At 43.1% G+C, this 20,208-nt stretch overlaps 1 protein-coding gene across 1 annotated transcript; it reads right to left on the bottom strand.

Moving 5' to 3' along the window:
- Positions 1–361: 361 nt before the first annotated feature.
- On the bottom strand, positions 362–19,525 carry CDO1 (cysteine dioxygenase type 1). Its single transcript, XM_063128609.1, has 5 exons — positions 19,274–19,525; positions 12,121–12,198; positions 7,592–7,749; positions 2,950–3,119; positions 362–1,018 (listed from the first exon to the last, which is right to left on the bottom strand). Exons 1-5 carry the CDS (start codon positions 19,450–19,452, stop codon positions 989–991), a joined length of 615 nt encoding a protein of 204 aa, XP_062984679.1. The 5' UTR covers positions 19,453–19,525; the 3' UTR covers positions 362–988.
- Between the last annotated feature and the right edge of the window lie 683 nt (positions 19,526–20,208).

The following is a 20,208-nucleotide window of genomic DNA, read 5'->3' as shown; positions in this document are numbered from 1 at the left end:
AAAGAAAAAACACAGCCAGAGCAAAACCAAACAGATGTCAACCTTTGACACTAGGATCTTATGCCATTTTTCTCCAACTTATTCAATACTGAATTTATTAACTATTCATGTGACTGAATATGGGGCTTAAATAACTACTGACATACTGGAATAAGCAAGCTTCTGAATAAACCAGCTGTAAATGAATTTTGGTTTTGTTTGTTTGTTTGTTTGAAAAAAGGAAGAACCTATGCCAGAGCTTAATGCCCACTGGAATTTGGGTATAAATGTACTCATATACCTTGCTACTTTTATTTAAAGTCAATATTCACTGTTCTTATTCCTTTGCCCCTTGTATTTGGCCAGGTCTTAGTAGAAGCGTAAATAAGACAACCACTTGTCAACAGAATTCATCAGCTATACTGATGGCACCATAGACAGTCAGAAAAAGAATAGCAAATTTTGAAAATTGTCCCCCAAATCCAGTTTTATTTAGGTTGTTAGGCAGGTCCTAACAATACAAAAACTAGAAGCTGATCCCACTCAACATCACAAACAATTTTGACAGACTTTTTCTCCAATGTACAAGACATTCATTATTGCTCCTCTTTTTAAAAACAGACACATGAGATTTTAAAATGTACAAACAATTTAAAAGTTCCAGCAGATCATTAAACCCTGGATCAAATGAGGCTATTAACAGTATACAGTACAGACTGTGGGTTAATGCAAGTTAATGTTGACCAGAGGCTAACAAGTTACATTACTAGTTAAACCAGCATACAGGTAGGACTGCTAAGAGTCAAGTCATACTTGAAAACCCAAATGCTGAATTCATGTGAACATAGTCTCCCAAGTGGAATTAATAAGAGGCGTCGCTCATAACTGCATGACCAAGAAACTGTCCTACTGTAGTCCAAAAGTAAGGATAATGGAGACTCAGCTTGGTACTGGCATCAATCATAGGATCCTCCTTCTCCTCCACCTAAATGAAAATCAGGAGGCCTTCTCAGTTGTTCTCTTGTGAAACTGATGTTGTCTAGAGAGGAGAAAGAGTCCTTTATTGTCAGGATTCTGAATTGTTTGAAAGACCACTGAAGTCTCTGCAGTACAAAAACTAGGACCATATAAGTGAGAGAAAAATAAGCAATTTCTGTGCTTATGGTTCCCACATAACAATTTTCTGGTGGTTGGCCATGTGCTCAGGCCCTTTTCATTCGTGTGTGTGTGTGTGTGTGTGTTTATACCACTTAAACATCCCACTCTTTATTTATTTATTGCACTGCTATACCACCCAATAGCCAAAGCTGTTCGGGCAGTTCACAAAAGTTAAAACCATCAGACACAAATCAAAGTATAAAACAAACAACTGTATAAAAAACACAATATAAAAATACTAAAAGCACAACCAGGGTAAAACCGAGCAGATTTATACAGATTTAAACAGCAAGGTTAAAAGACTAAGATACAAAAGGTGAAAAATAACCAATATCAACACAACTATTTGAAGCAAGCTGAACAGAAAGGGATCTCAACAGAAGTAGAGTAAAAGGATATAAAGAGTCTAAAAGGCCAGGCCAAATTAAAGCCCCTATCCCTGTTCCCCACCCCCACCCCACACACAACTCACTTCAAAAGGCTGGAAGACCTAGAGATGGGCCTCCAAGAAGATGGAGCAGACTTGTTTGCTGGTGCTCCAGAGAGCAGCACTTGAACCAATGGCTGGAAACAGCAGGGAATTAGGTTTCAGCTAAGCACTAGGAGAAACCTCCCAATGGCAAGAGCTGAGACAGTGGAACAGGCTGCCTCAGGAAGTGGTGGGTCTCTCTCCTTCGCTGTAGCCCAGGCTGGATGGCCGCCTCAGGGATGCTCTAGTTGCATCCTGCACTGTAGATCCTGGATTGAGCAGGAGATTGGATTCTATGACCTCCAAGGTCCCTGTCATTCTATGATGCTCTTAACACTTAAGTAGGCTCATAAAAGTGCTGATATAGAAATCACCACTACTCTTGAGTGTCTTCATTAAAAAGCTGTTTGAAAATATGCAGAATAGATCTTTTGTTCTCATTTTATTGCACCGTTTAATGTATTAGACATTCAACATCAGCCTTCCCCTACCTGCTGCCTTTCAGATGAGTTGACTTCAAGTCCTATCATTTCCAGCCAGCATGCTGGTCACCAGGTCAGGGGAGGCCGTACTGTGTGTTCATAAAATCAAGGGAAGTGCAGCCCTTTCCAAAGTGAAGGCAGAAAACTGCATATATTTAATTTTTTCCTGTCCAAGGAGAGCTACAGTATCAAAGATGCAGATTCTAGCCTCGGGCAGTATCCAATACTGCTGCTGAGCTTCCACTCATTCTCTGGCGCCCACAGGACAGCCTGCTGGCGCAAGAGGAAACTTCCTAAAGCAACCTCAGAAACCTTCTGTGAGCTCTGTGAAAAAGGTTCAGCTAGTTTCAGTTGCTTTAGGAACCACTAGATACCTGTAGAGGTAATTCCTGTGGGCAGTGTCTAACGACATGCTAGTTATTATTTTGTTCATAGATTTTTATTCATCTTTCTTTTTAAATAATTATCTTTAGTTATTTTGTACCCTTAAACAAATATAAAAATACCCTATTCCTAATATACTGGAAGTCTTATCCCTGCAACTCTTCCTCCTTTGTTTGCCCGGCTCTGAAGTTTATCAAGCTCCAAGCTGAAGGGGTGGTGCTGCTGCTTCTCTTTCCCTTCCAAACAGCATGTTGGTCCACTGCCCCCTACCATGGTCCCTGCTCATCAGAAGATTTACAACTCTTCAGAAACCCAAAGAGTGAAGGGGGCTTCTCTCATGTGGTACACTGGCTATCACGGGGTGTGTGTGTGTGTGTGTGTGTGTATGTATATGAGCCAAAAGCTAAATTCTTGCCTTCGAAAGGTTGCATGGTTAGAGCTAAAGTTTAGAAGCATGGTATAAAACTGTATACTTACATACGGAGTCCTTTCTCCAAAATGACTATAGAATGTCATTTTAACCCTTTGCTTGTGCCCAGTTCGTTGATCAAAGGTGTTGCAGGCTTCAAAAGGTGGGCTATACAAATGAAGGCTAACTGCCGTTTCCGTATGACTTGGGTTCTCCACACGATGCAAGCCAATGGAGTCTGTACATCACAAGATACAAGAGCACAGATTATACACAAAACTTTCATAAACAAGCTATGTTCTGACACAGTTGTACCCAAGATTTAGGACTTATTTTAATGCCTATCTTCCGTCAAAAATCAAGCTTGACTATTTCATATTGCTCTTTCTCCTTTCCAGCCACACCAAACAACTACCATTAGTAGAATCTCCAACTTCCTTCCTCTCTTTCTGCGTGGCTGCTTTCCTTATTATCGTGTGAAGAAGATGTTTTATTTTATTCAACTCTATCTGTACGGCCACCCAACACCATATGTTCTCTGGGTGGCATACAGAATTTTCAAAGAATAAAGTTTGATGTTGAAATATAATACCAAAATAGTAAAAAGCAGCATAAGAACTGTTCTTTCAAAAAAGAAGGAAGCAAAACAATTAATAACACAGATAACAATAAAAACACAAAGTACAAATTAAGAAGCCCAGATTGTAAAAAGAGGGGACGACGACAAGTAATTTTTTAAAATTTGGGTGAATAAAAAGGTCTTCACCTGGTACAAAGAGACCATAAAGATGGTGCCAGGTGAACCTCTGTGGGGAACTTTTCCATAGCCAGGGTGCCACCACCGAGAAAGCTCTCTTGCTAGCAGTCATTTGCCTCACTTCATTGGGTGGGTGCGCTTAGAGTAGGGCATCCGATGAGGATCTTAAGGGTTAGGTAGGCATATGTAGGCATACATTGGAACCTGGTTCCATGGTATTAAGAGCTTTAAAGGTTAAAACCAGCACTTTAAATTGGGCCTGGAAGTAGAGTGGGAGCCAGTGCAGCTGATAAAGGCACTATTCTGATAAAGAGAAAATGTTCCAATTCATTTATGTGCATGTGTTTGTTTTTGATTCCTTTCCAAATTGGGATGTCTGAGCCTGAAAACGTGGCAGAGATTCTAGTTCCTGGTGAGAGCTATATGCCAAGTATCAAATTTCAGTTCTTTCCCCAGGGAAATTACAGAGAGGATATTTTTCTCAACCAGCATAACAAATCAAAATAACCAACCAAGTTCAACGAAGGACAATTTTGCATGTGCAATTTTGACTTCTGATACAAACGGAACAAGAAGTTCACCTCAACTGAACTTGGTTGGTTATTTTGAATTGGTATGCTGGTTGAGAAAAGAGTGCTCTTCCATTAGAAAGCAGTACAGCCTGAAAAATGCAAGGAGGAAACCAAGACTTCCAGACAAGCCTTTTATCTCCCAACTGACCTAACTTCATGGAACTTTACAGAGGGTGGGTTTCCCCCACAGATGTCATCATCTTCCATTGCAACCTTCTCGCTTCCATCTCTCCCCCACATACAAAAGACAACGAAGGTGGAAACAATGGAGTTGCTGCACAATATCTTTTGACTGGCAGTACTAGAATCCATTCATAAGTGAGCACCTTGAGGAAAATAAGGCTAGAGTCAGGGAATCTCTTTGAGTAGTGGGTGGGGTGAGGTGGGGGTAGAGGGATGCATAAATCCCCAGCTGAAGAGTGGGTTGTCCCAGGAGTCCTTAGTGTCTCCCACCCCTCGCAATTGTGATTGCCGCTCTTTTTATCCCCCATTCAGTCCAATGGAGAAAAATTGCTCTCTATTAGATTCAATATAGGGGACTAATGAGGCTGTTGGCTTTCTGCCCAAACATTTACTTCTAGGTGGAAGTTTGGAAACATTCCCCAGGCCTGAGTGGATCGATCAGGCAAAAATAATTAGCTGTGTTTTAAGTGTTCCAAAAAGCTGCAGCTCTCAAATTTTTGCCTGGATGTACCCGTTGAACCCAGCATTGAGCTGAAAAGGTAAAGTGTGGTTGCATGGACCTTAATTTCTAAACATGTTTCTGTGAAACTGTACAGCGTTTATTGTTTATGTGGAATAAGAAAGGTCTGCGTCGAGTTGTGTTCTTGGTGCTGTGCCGAACCTTGTCCCCTACTTTCACGAAATGCTTCCCTCTCTGCGAAAGAGGCATAGTTTTTTTTCCTGCTTATTTTTACAGGGAAGGTGAGAATTTCAACGGAATTTCTCATTGGGAAGGGTGGGAGGCGATCCATTTACTTTCAAAATATAGGAGGTAGCAGACGGGTCTTCTATCTATCTGTTTTGCTTTTCTTTTTAAATTTTAAAAAAGCTCTGCGCACTATTGTAGCACCACAGGGCTCCTAGCAGAGAGGCTTTGAGCTGGCAACAGTTCCTGGTATGCCCAGGAGACAGTGGGCCCATCCAGTGGGCCTTTCACTTTATTCACCATGGTTAAAGCTGTGGTTTAAGGTGTCTTCTGAACAAGGCCTGGCTTTCTGGCTTAACCACCATGGTTAAAGCCATGGTTTAAGGTGTCTTCTGAACAGGGCACATGTGATGTCTCTTGAGCATTCAGGAACTGCTGCTGGGTTGAAAGCTTCTAGGCAAAGAGCCCCACTGCTGCCTTGGGCAAGAACAAGGCCTTTAGAGCTTTAGAGGGAATGGACTAGAATAGCATCACCAGGGCCATTGCCAGGCTTTAATGGCTCCTCAACATGGTGCTGCTCCTGCCCAGCAGCCACATGGTCCCTGCCTGGTATTGGTGTTGCTGCTGCTTCACCCATCAGAACCCCTGCTTGCTGCTGTGGCAACAGACCCTCATCTCATCCCTTTCTCCCTGCTTATGTGTTTTAGCTAGTTGTGTCAGGCAGCAGTGGTTATTACAGGAACCAAGTGAGTGCACGGCTCTATTTTGTGGCAGGCACCTGCCATGTTAGCTTCCTCAAGATACAATCCTTAATGTCTGGCATTGCAACTTGGGAAATCTAATATGGCATCTTCCCACTGTGGAATAAGAACAGAAAAAGAGCCATGCTGGATCAGATGAAGGGTTCATCTAGTTCAGCATTATGTTCACACAGTGGCCAACCAGCTGCCCACAGGAAACCCACAAGCAGGTCATGGGTGCAACAGCACCCTCCCACCCATGTTCCCCAGCAACTGGTGCACACAGACTTGCTACCTCGGATACTGGAGGTAGCATATAAACATCAGGGCTAGTAGCCATTGATAGCCTTCTCCTCCAGGAATTTATCCAACTCCCTTTTAAAGCCATCCAAATTGGTGGCCATCACATCTTGTGGTAGTGAGTTCCATAGTTTAACTATGTGCTGGGTGAAGAAGCACTTCCTTTTATCTCTCCTGAATCTCCCACCAATCAGCTCCATGGGATGACCCCGGGTTCTAGTATTTTGAGAGAGGGAGAAAAATGTCTCCCTATCCACATTCTCCACACCATGCATAATTGTGTATACCTATACCACGGCTCCCCTTACTCACCGTTTCCCCAAGCTAAACAATCCCAGCTGTTTGTAACCTTCCCTCAAAGGGGAGACGCTCCAGCCCCTTGATAATTTTAGCTGCCCTTTTCAATGCTTTTTCCAGTTCTACATTTTTTTCCACTGTGGTGACCAGAACTGTCTAAGTGTGGTTGCATCATAGATTTGTAAAAGGGCAGTATGATATGGGCACTTTTATTCTCAATTCGTTTTCTAATAATGCCTAACATAGCGTTTGCTTTCCCCCCCCCTTTTTTTTTACAGCTAAATGCCATCTTGGTTCCCATAACAAGCACCATCAGTTAAAACACATCTGTAGGGCAGAGGGGTGAGATGAATGACTGGAGGGGGGCAGCAGCAAGCAGCTGTTTTGATGACCTGCATAGGCACACGACACTTGTTGGAGGTCCTGATGGCAACAGGGTCTGCAACAGGCCATTTAGAAACCCAGAGCTCTTGGCAGGTGCCCGACCATGCCAACCTTTTGCAGTGGCCCTGCTTGCAGCTAATGGTCCTACATGCCCGGTTTACCCCATCGTGGCTGCACAGTGGCACTGTGTTGTTTATATGACACAGCTACCAACTCACAACCATGATGGGCTTCCCCCCACCCCACCAGAAACTGCACTTTTTGAAAGTATCAATTTACCGCAACTTTCCCCTCTGCTCCGAGGTCATCACGTTGGTTTTGTGTGTGTCAGTGGTGGTCTTGGTTCGGGCTACCCGAGTGGGTGTAGCTCTGGGCAGATGGGGTAAGTGATGGAAAGCAGCGTAGGGGGCGGGCTTGGTAAGCCGAATGGCTGCCGGCACTGCAGTTTTCCTGGCCAGATAGTCCATGTTCCTGCCTGCTGTCTAACTTCATCATTTTTGCCTCACAGCAGCGATGCTACATGGTTTTAAGGGAATCAGGTATCAACATGGCGTTGTATAGACACTCCCACAATCAGGAAGTGACATGGGGTATTTGGAAAACAGGAAAGGTAGAGAGGGCTAAACTGACAATTTACAGAAACGACCCCATGTGCCCTGTATTAAAAAAAATTATCAAAACAAACAAACTAGCACACCTCAAAAATGTTCAGTTGTTCAATTGCAATGGGCCCCAAAAAGTTTAAAGCTCTAGGTAAAGGTAATCTTGGTATACAAAAACAAATGGGCTTACCGTTAATATAGGCACATTGATTTTCCTTCAAAACCCTTTCAGATTTCTTCATCATTTCACCAGCCCCCTTTTTGCCAGGCCATTCAAACAGTGTTTCTTTTAGATTTCCTTGAAGGATCTTCATTAAGCAGTGTGCATCTGTGTGATCATGGATGCTGCTATATAATATACACACACACAAATACATACAGTCAGCAGGATAGATGCTTTTACAGCACATATACTACGAATGTAACATGCCATAACATAACTATTTCAATCTACTGCAAGAGAAATATCATTCTTGCATGCATCATTCTGTAGTGGCCTAAGCAAGTGGGATGAAGGTTAGTTCAAAGTAAAAATGTTTTCTGTTTTAATGGAAAAGGGACGGGAAGTACCACAGGACTTTGGCAAAGATGCCACCAGGGAATAATGCCATCGGCTATTTGGCAATGGCAAGAGTTGCCCTAGGTAGTTCAATTAACCCAAGGGAAGGTAACCCTGTGCCCTCCACATGTTTTGGATAACAACTCCCATAATCCCTGACCATTGGCCATGCTGGCTGGGACTGATGGATTTGTACTCAAATATAATTGCAAGCCACTACTTTGCGTGTGCCTGAATTAAACACTAGCACAATATCCCAAAGGCTTAGGTCGTTTCTACACCTGCCTTTTTCCCTGGGATCGTTCCGGGATCATCCCTGTGCATCCAATTGACACACGGGGATCCCGGGAGCAGGCAGGGACAGTCCCTCCATTCTCCTGGGATAATCCTTAGGTGTAAAAAGGGCCTTAGTCTGTATCAAAAGAGACTTTGACCAACAAATGCACTACTGAATTAAAAGCTGCAAATGTAAAAAGAAAGAAAGAAAGAAAGAAAGAAAGAAAGAAAGAAAGAAAGAAAGAAGGAAAAGAGTGCTGCAAATAAAAGGTACCAATGAGTATTGGGGGCGGGCAAGCGTTGAATGAGGATGCTGCTGGCTAGTACAGGGCCATGAGTCCACAGCAATCACCAACAGAAGTGACACCATCCCTGACTTGCTTGGTGGTGGTGGGGTCTCAGGTATGCCGACTCGTCTGCCAGACACTTCTGAAACCCCTCTCTGCCTGGAAGCTCCCTTACAGATTTCATCTGAACTTAATCCTGTTCAAGATCATAACTGATTCTATATTTCTAAAAATCTGTTTGGCTTTGGGATCCAAGCCTGTAACAAAAAAGGCCAGCGAACTCTTTCCATACATAAGTTTCTTGTTTCAATTTATTTTTTAAAAAACAGTGATCAGAAAATGTTTGTAAACGATTTTTAACTCTGGAAAATAGATGTGACAGCATCCTGATTGTTTGTCTGTTACTAGCTATATTTTGGAGTAGGAAAGAGATGCCACGTTGTCGCTCCCCTTTCAGATGGAGTACAATGCTTGGCTATAAGGGACAAATGAAAACAAGCTGTGGGGCAAATGAAAACAAGCCGTGGTGTTCTATTTTTAAAGCAGCTGTACACTTGGCAGAAACTACAAAAGCCAATGTCCAGATTTTAACTCAATGCTAAACCATAGTATACTGTAGTGCTATGGGAATGAGAATTGGGCCAACCCTGCACCACCAATTCTTCTCCCCTGGCACAGCCACAAGGAGGACATTGGAAGCACCCACTTCCTTATTTAAACTAATCAGAGCTTCTCCTTATGATCAGACAGGGAACCCTAGTCAATTTAAAACAGGGACGGGCAACTTCGGAGGGTTGGGAGGCTGCGCTGGAGCCCTGGAATCTTCTGGGGGCTGAACCCCCTCCCTCACTGCAGCCACAACTTGAAGTGGCAATGGTGCACGGGGAGCACGTACCTTGTTTCCCAGCAGATATGTGCCCCCCAAACAGAATCACAGGGAATCCGGTGGCACAGCAGCAGCAGCGGAAGCCATGCCGCAGTTGCAGGGAACCAGTGGGGGCAACAAAACTCTCCCAAGAGGGCAGGTGTATGTGGCTTACAGGCAGCATGTTGCCCATCCCTGGTTTAAACCATAGTTTATTGCAACAAGCCAAGATTATAAACCATAGGTTAACACTGGCTTGTTTTAATCAATCATAGTTTAACCATAATTTGTCATTGTCAGACTTAACAAACTCTTTTAAAAATGGAAGTGGGTGCTTCCAATATCTTTACAGCTGTGCCAGAAGAGCAGTGGTTCAGCTAGGGCTGGAACTTGGGGCCAAAGTCCAGAGCCCCTTCAGCCCAGGGTGACCATCCAGAGACTGACAAGTGCAGAAGCAAACTCCATTTTATTCCTTTAGTCATGGCGTTGCTATGATTTAAGTGAGCTCAAAATGCAAAACTGCACATGCTCAGAGTATTTCTTTTTCTAAAAATTGATTTGGCAAGCCTTCTAACATACAAGGGATATAGAAGCAGTTGTAAAACATGGAATGGTGGGTGGTGGAGGTGGAGGTGGAAAGAGAAACATTAGTTGTGCACGTGGCTATCGAAAGCCCGCCTGCATAAGATCATGAAGTCCAGTGTCTAAAATGACCTAGCTGCACCATGGGGCGGGGCGGGGGTGGGGAATACATGAACCTGAGCATTACATAGGCTTATTCCTGTAATACTAAACAACGGTTTAGCATTATGTTCAATCTGAGCCATTGGCTTGCCATGTTGGAATAAGTGGTGATCTTACTCCTGGCCCGCTAAGTCAAATGCAGCCCATCAGCCCCGTACTGCGGCCTGCAACAGCCCCCTGCTTTTGTTTTTGTTTTGCAGTTCCAGATAGGCAAATTATCTCCCTACAAATAAAAGACTGACATATATGGAAAAAGAAAAATCTATCCCAGCCTAGTACCTGTTGTGCTAATTTTCTACATGAGGGGAGTTATTTTTGTGCAGGGAAGCATTCGCAAAACTGATTCCTCTGCTTGTAGAATCTGAAGCGCTACAGCCTGTTCTCCGACCTCATTCTGCTGTTTCTGTAGACCAGGTCATAATTGTAGCTCTTTGGACACATGTTTATGAATCCCATACTGTAAACAAGGCTCACAGCTAATTATGCCAGCCTTAAAAGTGACTTAGGAGTTCAGGGCTTGTAACAGAACTGTTATTAACACTGTTTTTGTTTTCTAAAGGCCCAAAGCTTAAATCAGTGGCCCTTTTGGTTTAAGTCTTGATGTTTTTCAGTCGAGAGTTTGGTAGTAATCAATTGTGGGAGTAATTTCCCAATGTAGTTATCTTAAATTTATTTTGACCAAGCAAAAAATTACAATAACTATCATTTAAACCAAGGCTTAAACAAAAAGGGACACTGAGGAAGACAAAATTGTCAGAACGCATTTGGCCTCCTAGTGATTTGTTTTTAATTCTTTTAACATAATAAATATTTTGTGCACATATTTGTCAACATAGCAATCAAGCCGTAACTGCTGGTGCCATTTATGTTGTTTTCCTTAACTTTGTTGCAGTCATTCAAGATTCAACCCCACCTCCACAGGTGCAGGGAGGCTACTAAACACAAAAGAAAGGATATACTGGCCCAGTTCATTTGATCACTGTGGCTTAAACAAACCATCTGCCTAAGTGCCTGTGCAGGCATGGCTTGTTGTGTTGTCCAAACCCAGGCAACATGTTGGAGGGGGAGCAAACAACCCTCAAATAACCCATGGTTTGTTGATGGTTATTTGGGGGTTGTTTCCCCTTCAAAAAAGCCATGTCACCAGGTTTTGGACAATAAGATAAGCCATGGGTGGGTAATTAGGCTAATGCTGCTCAGTACATGCCACAGCTTAAACAAACACTCCATAGTTCTCCAGAGTTGCCAAGGGTATTTGGGACAGTTATTGGTGGTCTCAGGTCACTAGATTTCATAAAAATGGGTGAAGAGGAACTCTCTGTCACTTCATAGACAGACTTAGCACAATGCTCCTTCAGTCAAACACTGGGACTATCATACATAGAGCATCTAGAACAACAACAACAACAAAACCTGCTACCATTGTAGGAAAGCACAAAGAAGGAAGTCACCAAGTGGCTCTACAGCAGCCTGTTCTGACAAAGAGGATTTACATTCCTCAAACTTTGAGGGTTTTGCAGAGTCCAGACATAAAATGACATATAGATTTAATATCCCTGACCATTGGCCATGCTGGCTGGGGTTATGGGAGTTGTGGCCCAAAGCATCTGGGGAGTGCCAGGTTGCCTATTCTTCTAGTATATAACAAGCAATAGCCCTCAAAAGCTATGAAGCGCCATCCATGAAGAAAGACAACACAGAGAGAGGCTTTTTGATTTGTTAGCTGGCAGGAGAAATGCAATGGCTGCAATCATAGGATATATTTTTATGAATGAGTCTGTTTTTATCTCGGCAACTCTGCTGTGCACCCACACCACCCCCATGCTGGCTAGGGCTGACCAGAGTTGCAGGCCAAAACATGTAGAGGGCCTACTACAAGTTTCTCACCCCTGCCATAGGGCATTCAGTCAAACTGTCACCGATGCAACATATTGCAGCATTCTAAAAAGTCAGTTGATCTATCTGTCTATCTCTTTTAAGCCACTAACCTGCCATGACCTTCTCCCCAGCATAAGATCATCAGGTTGAACTTTCCGTTTCCTTTATCCACAAGATTTCTTGTGTATCTGAAATAATAAGAAGCAAGGTTCTCGTTTTAAGTTCTATACTCAAGAAATAGAAACAGGCATTAATAGCATCTCTCTCTCGTGCAATATACTCTACAAAAGAAAGAGCAACAGCAAAACCATTTTTAGTCATCCATCCTGTCCCTGAATCTTCCACACCAATCCTTAGTGATCCATATGACAGCACTGCTCACTAGACTTGCATTCTTTGGAACCATGAACACCTATCGTCTACTTGTGTCTCGATAATAATACTCGGATACATTGATAATGCATGTTAAATGGTTTGAACACTCTGGGGTGGATCCAGAGAAAAACATGTGTAACAGGGCTAGTGGAAGCCAAATTTCCCATCCCCTCCTCCCGCTAGCAACCCCCTGAAGAAGCTTCCCAAGGGTGGGGTAGTGGAAGGTACCACCACCTGATTTGGGGGAATCCCCCCTCTCCTCTCTGCCACAGTCCAGCTCATTCAGCAGGCTCATTCCTCCACTCACCCTCTGGGATGTTTTGAGGGAGCTGGGGGACTGCTAGGGAGGAAGAGGGGATGGGATACTTTGATCCTTTTTAGGAACTCTCTCATAAATAAAGAGAGATCCAAAGGGACTGGCAGGATCGAAACAAAGGTCATTAAGAATAGACTTTTATATCATGCTCTATAGAACTACATAGGTGTGCGCAAGGGGTGTGCTGGTTGTGCCCAGGCACACCCTAATGTCTCAAGCAATAAGTGCTGAATTGAGAAGGCCATTGAGTAGGATTCCAGATGCAGTGGGAACGGTCCTCTGGCTGCTCCGCCAGTGCTGAAGAACCACTGCCTCCAAGAGAACACCGTTGCTCCTGGCAGCAGGAATGAAAAGGAATTGTTCTTCTGCGGGGAGCCACACCTAAGGAGCCAGGAGGAGGGCCCCTGAAGGCTAATATCACCCCATAAGCCCCTCCTCCAGCCAATGTCACCGCAAAACCTCACCAATGCTAGGGGCTTGAGGAGCATCTCCTCATTCCCCCACCCACCTGCAACAGCCCTCCTGAGGTCAGACAAGTTGAATGCAGAGTCAGGCATTGGTGCCTACAGTGTTAAATTAATAAATGTATAAAAATAATGTCCTTTATGATTTTATATTCAATAAATGTTCGCCTTAAAAAAAATCCCTGGGTGCACATCCTAATATGTAGAACTATATAAAATGCCTATTAGTAAGAACAAGTCCACAATTTAACTGACAAACTCCATGAGTTCAATCCCATTACTTGCAGACTTCATTTTAAGTTATGCAACACTCCCAGACATTATACATATGCATTGACTGGGCTGCCAAGAGCCATGCAACCTGTTGCGTGCTCCCAAGGCTTGTCTTTCTCAAACAGCGGCCCCCATAAGTTTAAAATTCCAAACCTGTTTATGATATAGCATAGCAATCTACCATTCAATGAGAAAAGGTCAGAAATCTCACCAGGCAATATTTTGAAATAGCTATTTCTATTGCTGTAATTTCAAGAACCATGAAGTAGTTCAAATGGGTAGAACTGAATTTGGGGATGGGGTGGGTAATGTTTGAAATTTGCACAGGCTGGAAAGTAAAGAGTGTATTTGAAAAAATTCTGAACTACTTTACAAATGAAATTCATCAATATGACCTAGATAAATGGACTATAAATAGAAATGCACAATGTAGCCAAATTCTTGTCGGTTGGGGTAATTTCTGCAATGAATGCAATGCAGAACCTCAACAACAAGGAAGTTAGTGAATATATTCTTATAAAGTTTTCAGGTGATCTTAAAAAACTACTGTTCTGCATGGGATACAGTACTTTACAGGCTGAAGGATAGTGTGTGTGTGTGTGCATGCACAAGAGAGAGAGAGAGATGGAAATAAATTCTTGACAAAAAGCCAGCTTTATATGGAATTATGCCAAACAAGATAAGAACAGACTAGTCTCAGAGTACTAAGGGCAACTGTTGCACAATAATCCAAGAATAGGTATTTCTTGGATAATAAGATGACTAATAAAGGGATTACTGCACACAGAATTTTTAAAAAAACCCTGAACAGAAACACCTTTAGTAAATTTAAACCAAAGCCTGCTTTTTACACCCTGTTAAAAAATATATCAATAGACATTTCAAGAGGCATGCCTCTTTTAAATATTAGCAGGTGTATGCATACAGATTAGGACCAGTGCACAGTGCAAACATGAAAGCAAGTTTGCAAACCAGAATTGTTATCAGAGGATTGCAAGAAGATCTTTCCAAATGATAAACGGAGGTCTGAAACTCGAGAAAGCCACTGGTGTCTTGCCAAAGACATTGCAACTGATTTAATGTTTGTTAGAGAATACAATAATACAGATCTAGAAAACTGACACAGATCTATAAAAATAAATTCTGACTTTTCTTACACAGCCATTTGTTTCTCTTATCTAACATTATGCAACACAAGCTTATACTTGAGGTTATGGGGGCTTCTAAAGTCAATTTCCTTTTCTAGCTGATGGACGCAGCCTGTCCCTTACACTTCACGGTAGTGGATATAAAGTGTCTGTCAATTGCCCAGCCAGCAGTTGGGGACTTTGAAGGGGTCCTCTGATTTCAACATGGCCATTCGCAGGGCAGCCTATGCACTAGAGGAGTGGGCAGGCTTTAGGTTTGCAGGGTCAACTTTGTAGAACCCCAACTAGAGCCAGATGCGAAGTAGTGGCTTAGCAGGAATTGAGGCTCAACCTGCCTCTGAGCACATGCTCACCCTAGGGATTCATTTTCTGTACCAGAACTAGAGCTCACACACAAACTCCTTTGCACTCTCACCAACTCCTGTTTCATCCCCCCGCCCCTCCACCTGACCTTTCTTGTTTTCTAGCTTAGAGGTGGTAGTGGTGGGGAGGGCATTTTACCGTTGCTTTTGCTCAACTTTTGGTAGTTGAAGCCCTTGCTGATCTATTGCAAATCATTTGGGAGCTCTACCAGGTGATCCTGACCCACCTTCTGCCTGTCCTTGAACTAGACATCACCCCACCAACATCCCTCTACCAACATCTATGGAAGCACAGAAACACTTCCAGCCAGCGGCTCAGGCAGTGGTTTATCTCAATCCAGCTCTCATTGGCCCAATGCTTTGGGGGTGTTGCTCAAAGGCAGCCGTGATTGGCTGTCAGGTCCCTGCCCTCTTACTACCGCTGAACTTCCTTCATTGCGTGGCACTTTGGAGAAGCTGGGAAATATTAGTAAGGAGTGGGAGGGCACAGATTGTGCAGGGAAAGTGAAGAAGGTGCCCACAGGAAGCACTGCGCTTGTAATCTGGCAGGGCTAGTATTGATTCCCAAGAGAACGCAAGCATGCTCAGAGCAGAGAAAGCATTTGATGGATTTATTTATTTGCTACAGCCAAAACTGCGTAAACCAGGGTTAGGCAACATAGTGCTCTGCAGATGTTTTGAACTACAACTCCCATCAATCCTGACCATTGGCCATGCTTGCTGGGGCATATGAGGATTGCAGTCTTAAATTTCTAGAGGACATCAGGTTGCCTGCTGCTGCTGCAAACCAGGGAAAGGGAGCCATGGGGTAAAGTCCTATCAGTTTATGACTCCCCCTCTCCTAATAGGGGCTTTCTGCTTTGGGTATCTCATTATGCTTTCCTTAGGGGGACGTTTGACTGGGATCCACTCTCATGTGTTTTGGGAGCTCCTTTTTTATTTTATCTGGCTTTATTTTTAAACATTAGCTGAAATTTATCTTATCTGCTGCTCTATTTTTAGATCTGCCATGTTTAATGTTTTATTGCGGATTGTTCTTATTGTTAGCCAACCAAATAATAGTCCGATTTTAAAAACCTATAAAAACAAACAACCCTATGGAGCAGCCTAGAACAGGAGAGTGTAAAGCGACCACTGCAAGCCACCCACTAGGTTTGGTGGCTGAGTGTGGATTTGAATTTCTAAATTCAAAAGACCAAGCAGCACAAAAGCAATTACAAATCAGCATTAAGTAGGATCTGCATCCAGAGGCCCTGCCTTTATGTTGATTTGGTTAGCACCTTCTCAATGAATTGCCTATTTGCATGCCTTTGTGTTGTTATAAGCCCTTCCCTCCAAAGTAATGCTACTAATATACTAGCAGTGTATTTGCTACTAATGCAAAGTAATACTAATAATTTAGAGGCCACCAAACAAAAATTCCAAAATTTAAAAATTGTTTTAAATGTTAGCTGTTTTTAACTTTTGTATATTGATTTTTAATGTTCAGTCTTTTTAATCTTTGTAAATCTTTAATCCTTGAGAGCTTTGGCTATGGGGCTGTGAATAAATGTTATAAATAAAGAAATAAATAAAGAGAGGGAAGGGAGCCCTGACATGGGATGGGGAAATAGCTTCTTTAGCTTCCACCAAAAAGAAATCAGAAGACATTAGCAATGGAATATTAAACAGGAACAGATCATGGGGTAAGGTGCAAGTTGTGCCATGGATGATTATCAGACTGCATAACGCACATGTTTATTAGAAGCCACTTCCCCCCCCCCTTTCTCTAACAATAAAAGGATGCTTTAAATGTTGAGGCATAATGGACAGCTGGTTAACTCAAACAAGCAGCTGTATGTACAGGCAACCGAGTAAAGCATTTCCCCAGGTTGCTTTGGTGATTTCCACCACATCATGACATACTGGCAGAGTCAAATCTGCATAAAATGAATATACCCATATATTGCAGGGGGCATATATACCCAAGATTGTTTGATGTGGATTATATTTCCTCTAATACTCAGAGTGAATTTAAGGTTCCTGTAATCATCTCCACCCTAAGATAATATATGGAGTACTTTCAATACTCTAAATTCACTATATAAATGCTACATAATATTCCTTTCCACTCACCAGGAAGTTACATACGATCAGATGACCAAGTAGTTAAAGCCATAAAAACATACATTTCCACTTAGTCACCCAAGCTCATCCTCCATCATACTTACAATGATGAAAGAGCAGTTTAATGACAACCTGTGACGTGCATTTATTATTTGTTATTATTTTTCTGAGTTCATCCGTCATCAGTGAGGATGGTAACGGATCAGTTCAGTGACAGATTACTGTTTTTATAACCTGGGCCAGATCTACACCAAGCAGGATATAACATCATCATCATTATTATTATTATTATTATTATTATTATTTATTTATTTATTTATATAGCACCATCAATGTACATGGTGCTGTACAGAGTAAAACAGTAAATAGCAAGACCCTGTCGCGTAGGCTTACATTCTAATAACATGTTGAAAGCGGTTTGAAAACAGTACATGGTATGTGTCAATGGGCCCCAACCATTGTCAGTACACTTCAATACCATTATAAAGCAGTAGTATAGATCCTGGCCTGCCTGCCTTTTTTTCTTTTTAAGAGAAAAGCTCTCTTAAGTGGATTTTTATCCACATTTCCAGAAGTATGCTTATAGCTGAAGTGGGTATTCTAATCTATGCTCCTGGATAAGGCCCAATTAAAATGTCTGATCTGTTGGATGGGTGCTGATGAAAAAAAAAAAAAGTAATGGTTGCATGGTTTGGGGGGTTCACACTGCTGAACTAGGATTAGATCCAGGATCTGCCTTCCACAAGAGAAAGGGCTCTGCTAATGGAAGGTCCCTCCCCTGCCCTTTACACTACAGCTCACTCCATTCAGCAGAGCCTCCTGAATCTCTGGGTAGCATTTTCAGGGGGCTGCAGGGGCTGCCATGGGAAGGAGGAGTCCAGGGAAATACACTTCCATCACCACAGTTGATCCAGCATAAATCTGGATTGTGAACCGCCCAGAGAGCTCCGGCTATTGGGCGGTATAGAAATGTAATAAATAAATAAATAAATATTCCAGACCTGAGAGGGGTATGCACTGATTCCTTCCCATGCAATCCAGCAGATACCAATGGGAAGGGAAATCAGACGTTCTTGCACTGATGACAGCTCCGGCTATTGGGCGGTATAGAAAGGTAATAAATAAATAAATAAATAAATAAAAAATGCATATCCCCAACTGCATAGCAGGTACCACTTAGACTGTAAGCCTGAGGGCAGGGACTGTCTTTTTTGCTAAGTGTAAGCCGCTCCGAGAGCCTTTTTTGGCTGAGGAGCGGGGTATAAGTATGATAAATAAATAAATACCACTGACTCAGCATTTGAACTAGGCTTTATTCAGCAGTGTGGATTATTAATCAGGTCTCTGTTATTCTTCATTCTTACTCAGTTATTTAGTGATTAATGGAACTACAAGGTAGAAATCTTCTGTTATGTGGCATGACTTTCAGAATGGCACTCAACAGGCAAGTAAATTCCTCTCCCACTCCCAAATGGGGCAATTCCTGCTTTAAGGTACTGCTTTAGGCCATCTCCAGTTTTCTCCAATAAGCATAATTGTTCCATTTAAAATCCATCCATTAAGGGCTAGGTTTTTTTTAAAAAAAATTTTTTTAAGGACAAACCCTAGATTTACTAGACAAACATATTTAACATAGTTGACACCTATATGTTAAGAACTGTATGCACAAAAAGGACGTAAAGGAGATCTGAGCATGAGCAATGCAAATCCACAATATGCCAGCTGCAAAAGCAGGACAAAACTAGCAAGAAATGCTGCAATACGAAAGCCAGACATCTTGGTACGGGCGCCTTGAACTCGACTTGCGGACATCCCTGGGGGTACAGCGAAAGGGCTGCCTATGCTGCGCGCCTAAGTTTCTGCTGCTTCCAGGCGCGGCTTTTATCCTACAATCGCACTACCTCATTCACGGATTTTTTTTTACGGGGCCCCTCAACTTGTAGCCCCCCCCGCCAACTTTTGTTCTCCCCCCCCCCACAAAAAAAACCCAACCCTCCGCTAAGGAAGGAAAGATGGAGTAGCTACCCAGTACCTTTGGATCGTTAGCAAAGGAGCCCCCCTCCGTCTGGAATCGGCATTAAAACCCACACAGAGGCGCTTAGTTCCCTGGAGACTCGGTTATGCTATAGGAATAAGCCGTCTAACTAACTTCATCCCCCGTGCGCGTTGAGGCGTATATTCGGGTGAATTGATCGCCGTGGATTTCCCGCTGAATTTACCTGAACTGGTCAAACTGGGCGTATCTGGCCCACTCCTCCGGGTTGCTCTCGTAGGATTCCATTAAGGTTTGCACTTCGTCCACATTGACTTTGTCGCCAGAAAACAACTGATGCAGGATCTGGATCAGCTCCTCCAATGTCTGTGCTTTCCACACTTCTGTCGGCACGGGATGATCCATAACGCCCTTTGGACGCACCAAAGACTGCGCAGAGCCGCTTCGGCTTGGACAATGAAGCCTCCCTCCCGCGCACGGCAAAGAAAGCAGGCGTTTGCTTCGACGCCGGTGCCTTCTCTTGCCTGTATTTATCCCCGAGACTTCGAATGGGAATGTACCAAGTGTCCAAGGAGGGAAGAGGGAGGTCCCACTAAGCCGCTTGAGCTAGCTATAGGCTCCTGCGGCACGCTGAAGGCACGGGCACCCCCCACCGTCAACGCGGCATACTTCACAAGCTGCATTTTCCAAAGCCCCTCGGGCTTCCAAGATGAGCGGCTGTGCTTTCCCCCCTTCTCGTTGCCTCCCGCCTCGTTGCCTAAGGGCCCTTGGCTGATTTGCCACTATAGCTGCACAGCACAAAGACCCTACTTTATATACTCAAACGGAGGGAGGGCGGGGGAATGTGCAACTTCAGGAATCCTGAATGAGCCCTGTTTAATCTACAACCCAGCAGCACAGTAGACTACAACTTCTACATCCATTCATTCGCTCTGCTTTGCTACACTACTACAGTCGCTTCGCAAGCATGACACTGGGGGCAGTCTTTTTAAATTAGTTTCTACATGAAATAGTCAAACGGGGTAAGGGGGAGAACATAAGACATCTTTCCAAGTTCGAATACATATGTAGTCAAAGTAACACATTTACAGACGTTATCCTTCAAAAAAGCTTATCCACCTTGCTGAAAAATACAGCCAATGAAAGCAAGCCTATCAGTAA

Source organism: Elgaria multicarinata, chromosome 6 (assembly GCF_023053635.1).
Source record: "Elgaria multicarinata webbii isolate HBS135686 ecotype San Diego chromosome 6, rElgMul1.1.pri, whole genome shotgun sequence".
NCBI classification, from domain to species: Eukaryota; Metazoa; Chordata; class Lepidosauria; order Squamata; family Anguidae; genus Elgaria; species Elgaria multicarinata.
The sequence above is the reverse complement of the archived record's forward strand: the minus strand, read 5'-3'. Positions and strand labels throughout refer to the sequence as shown.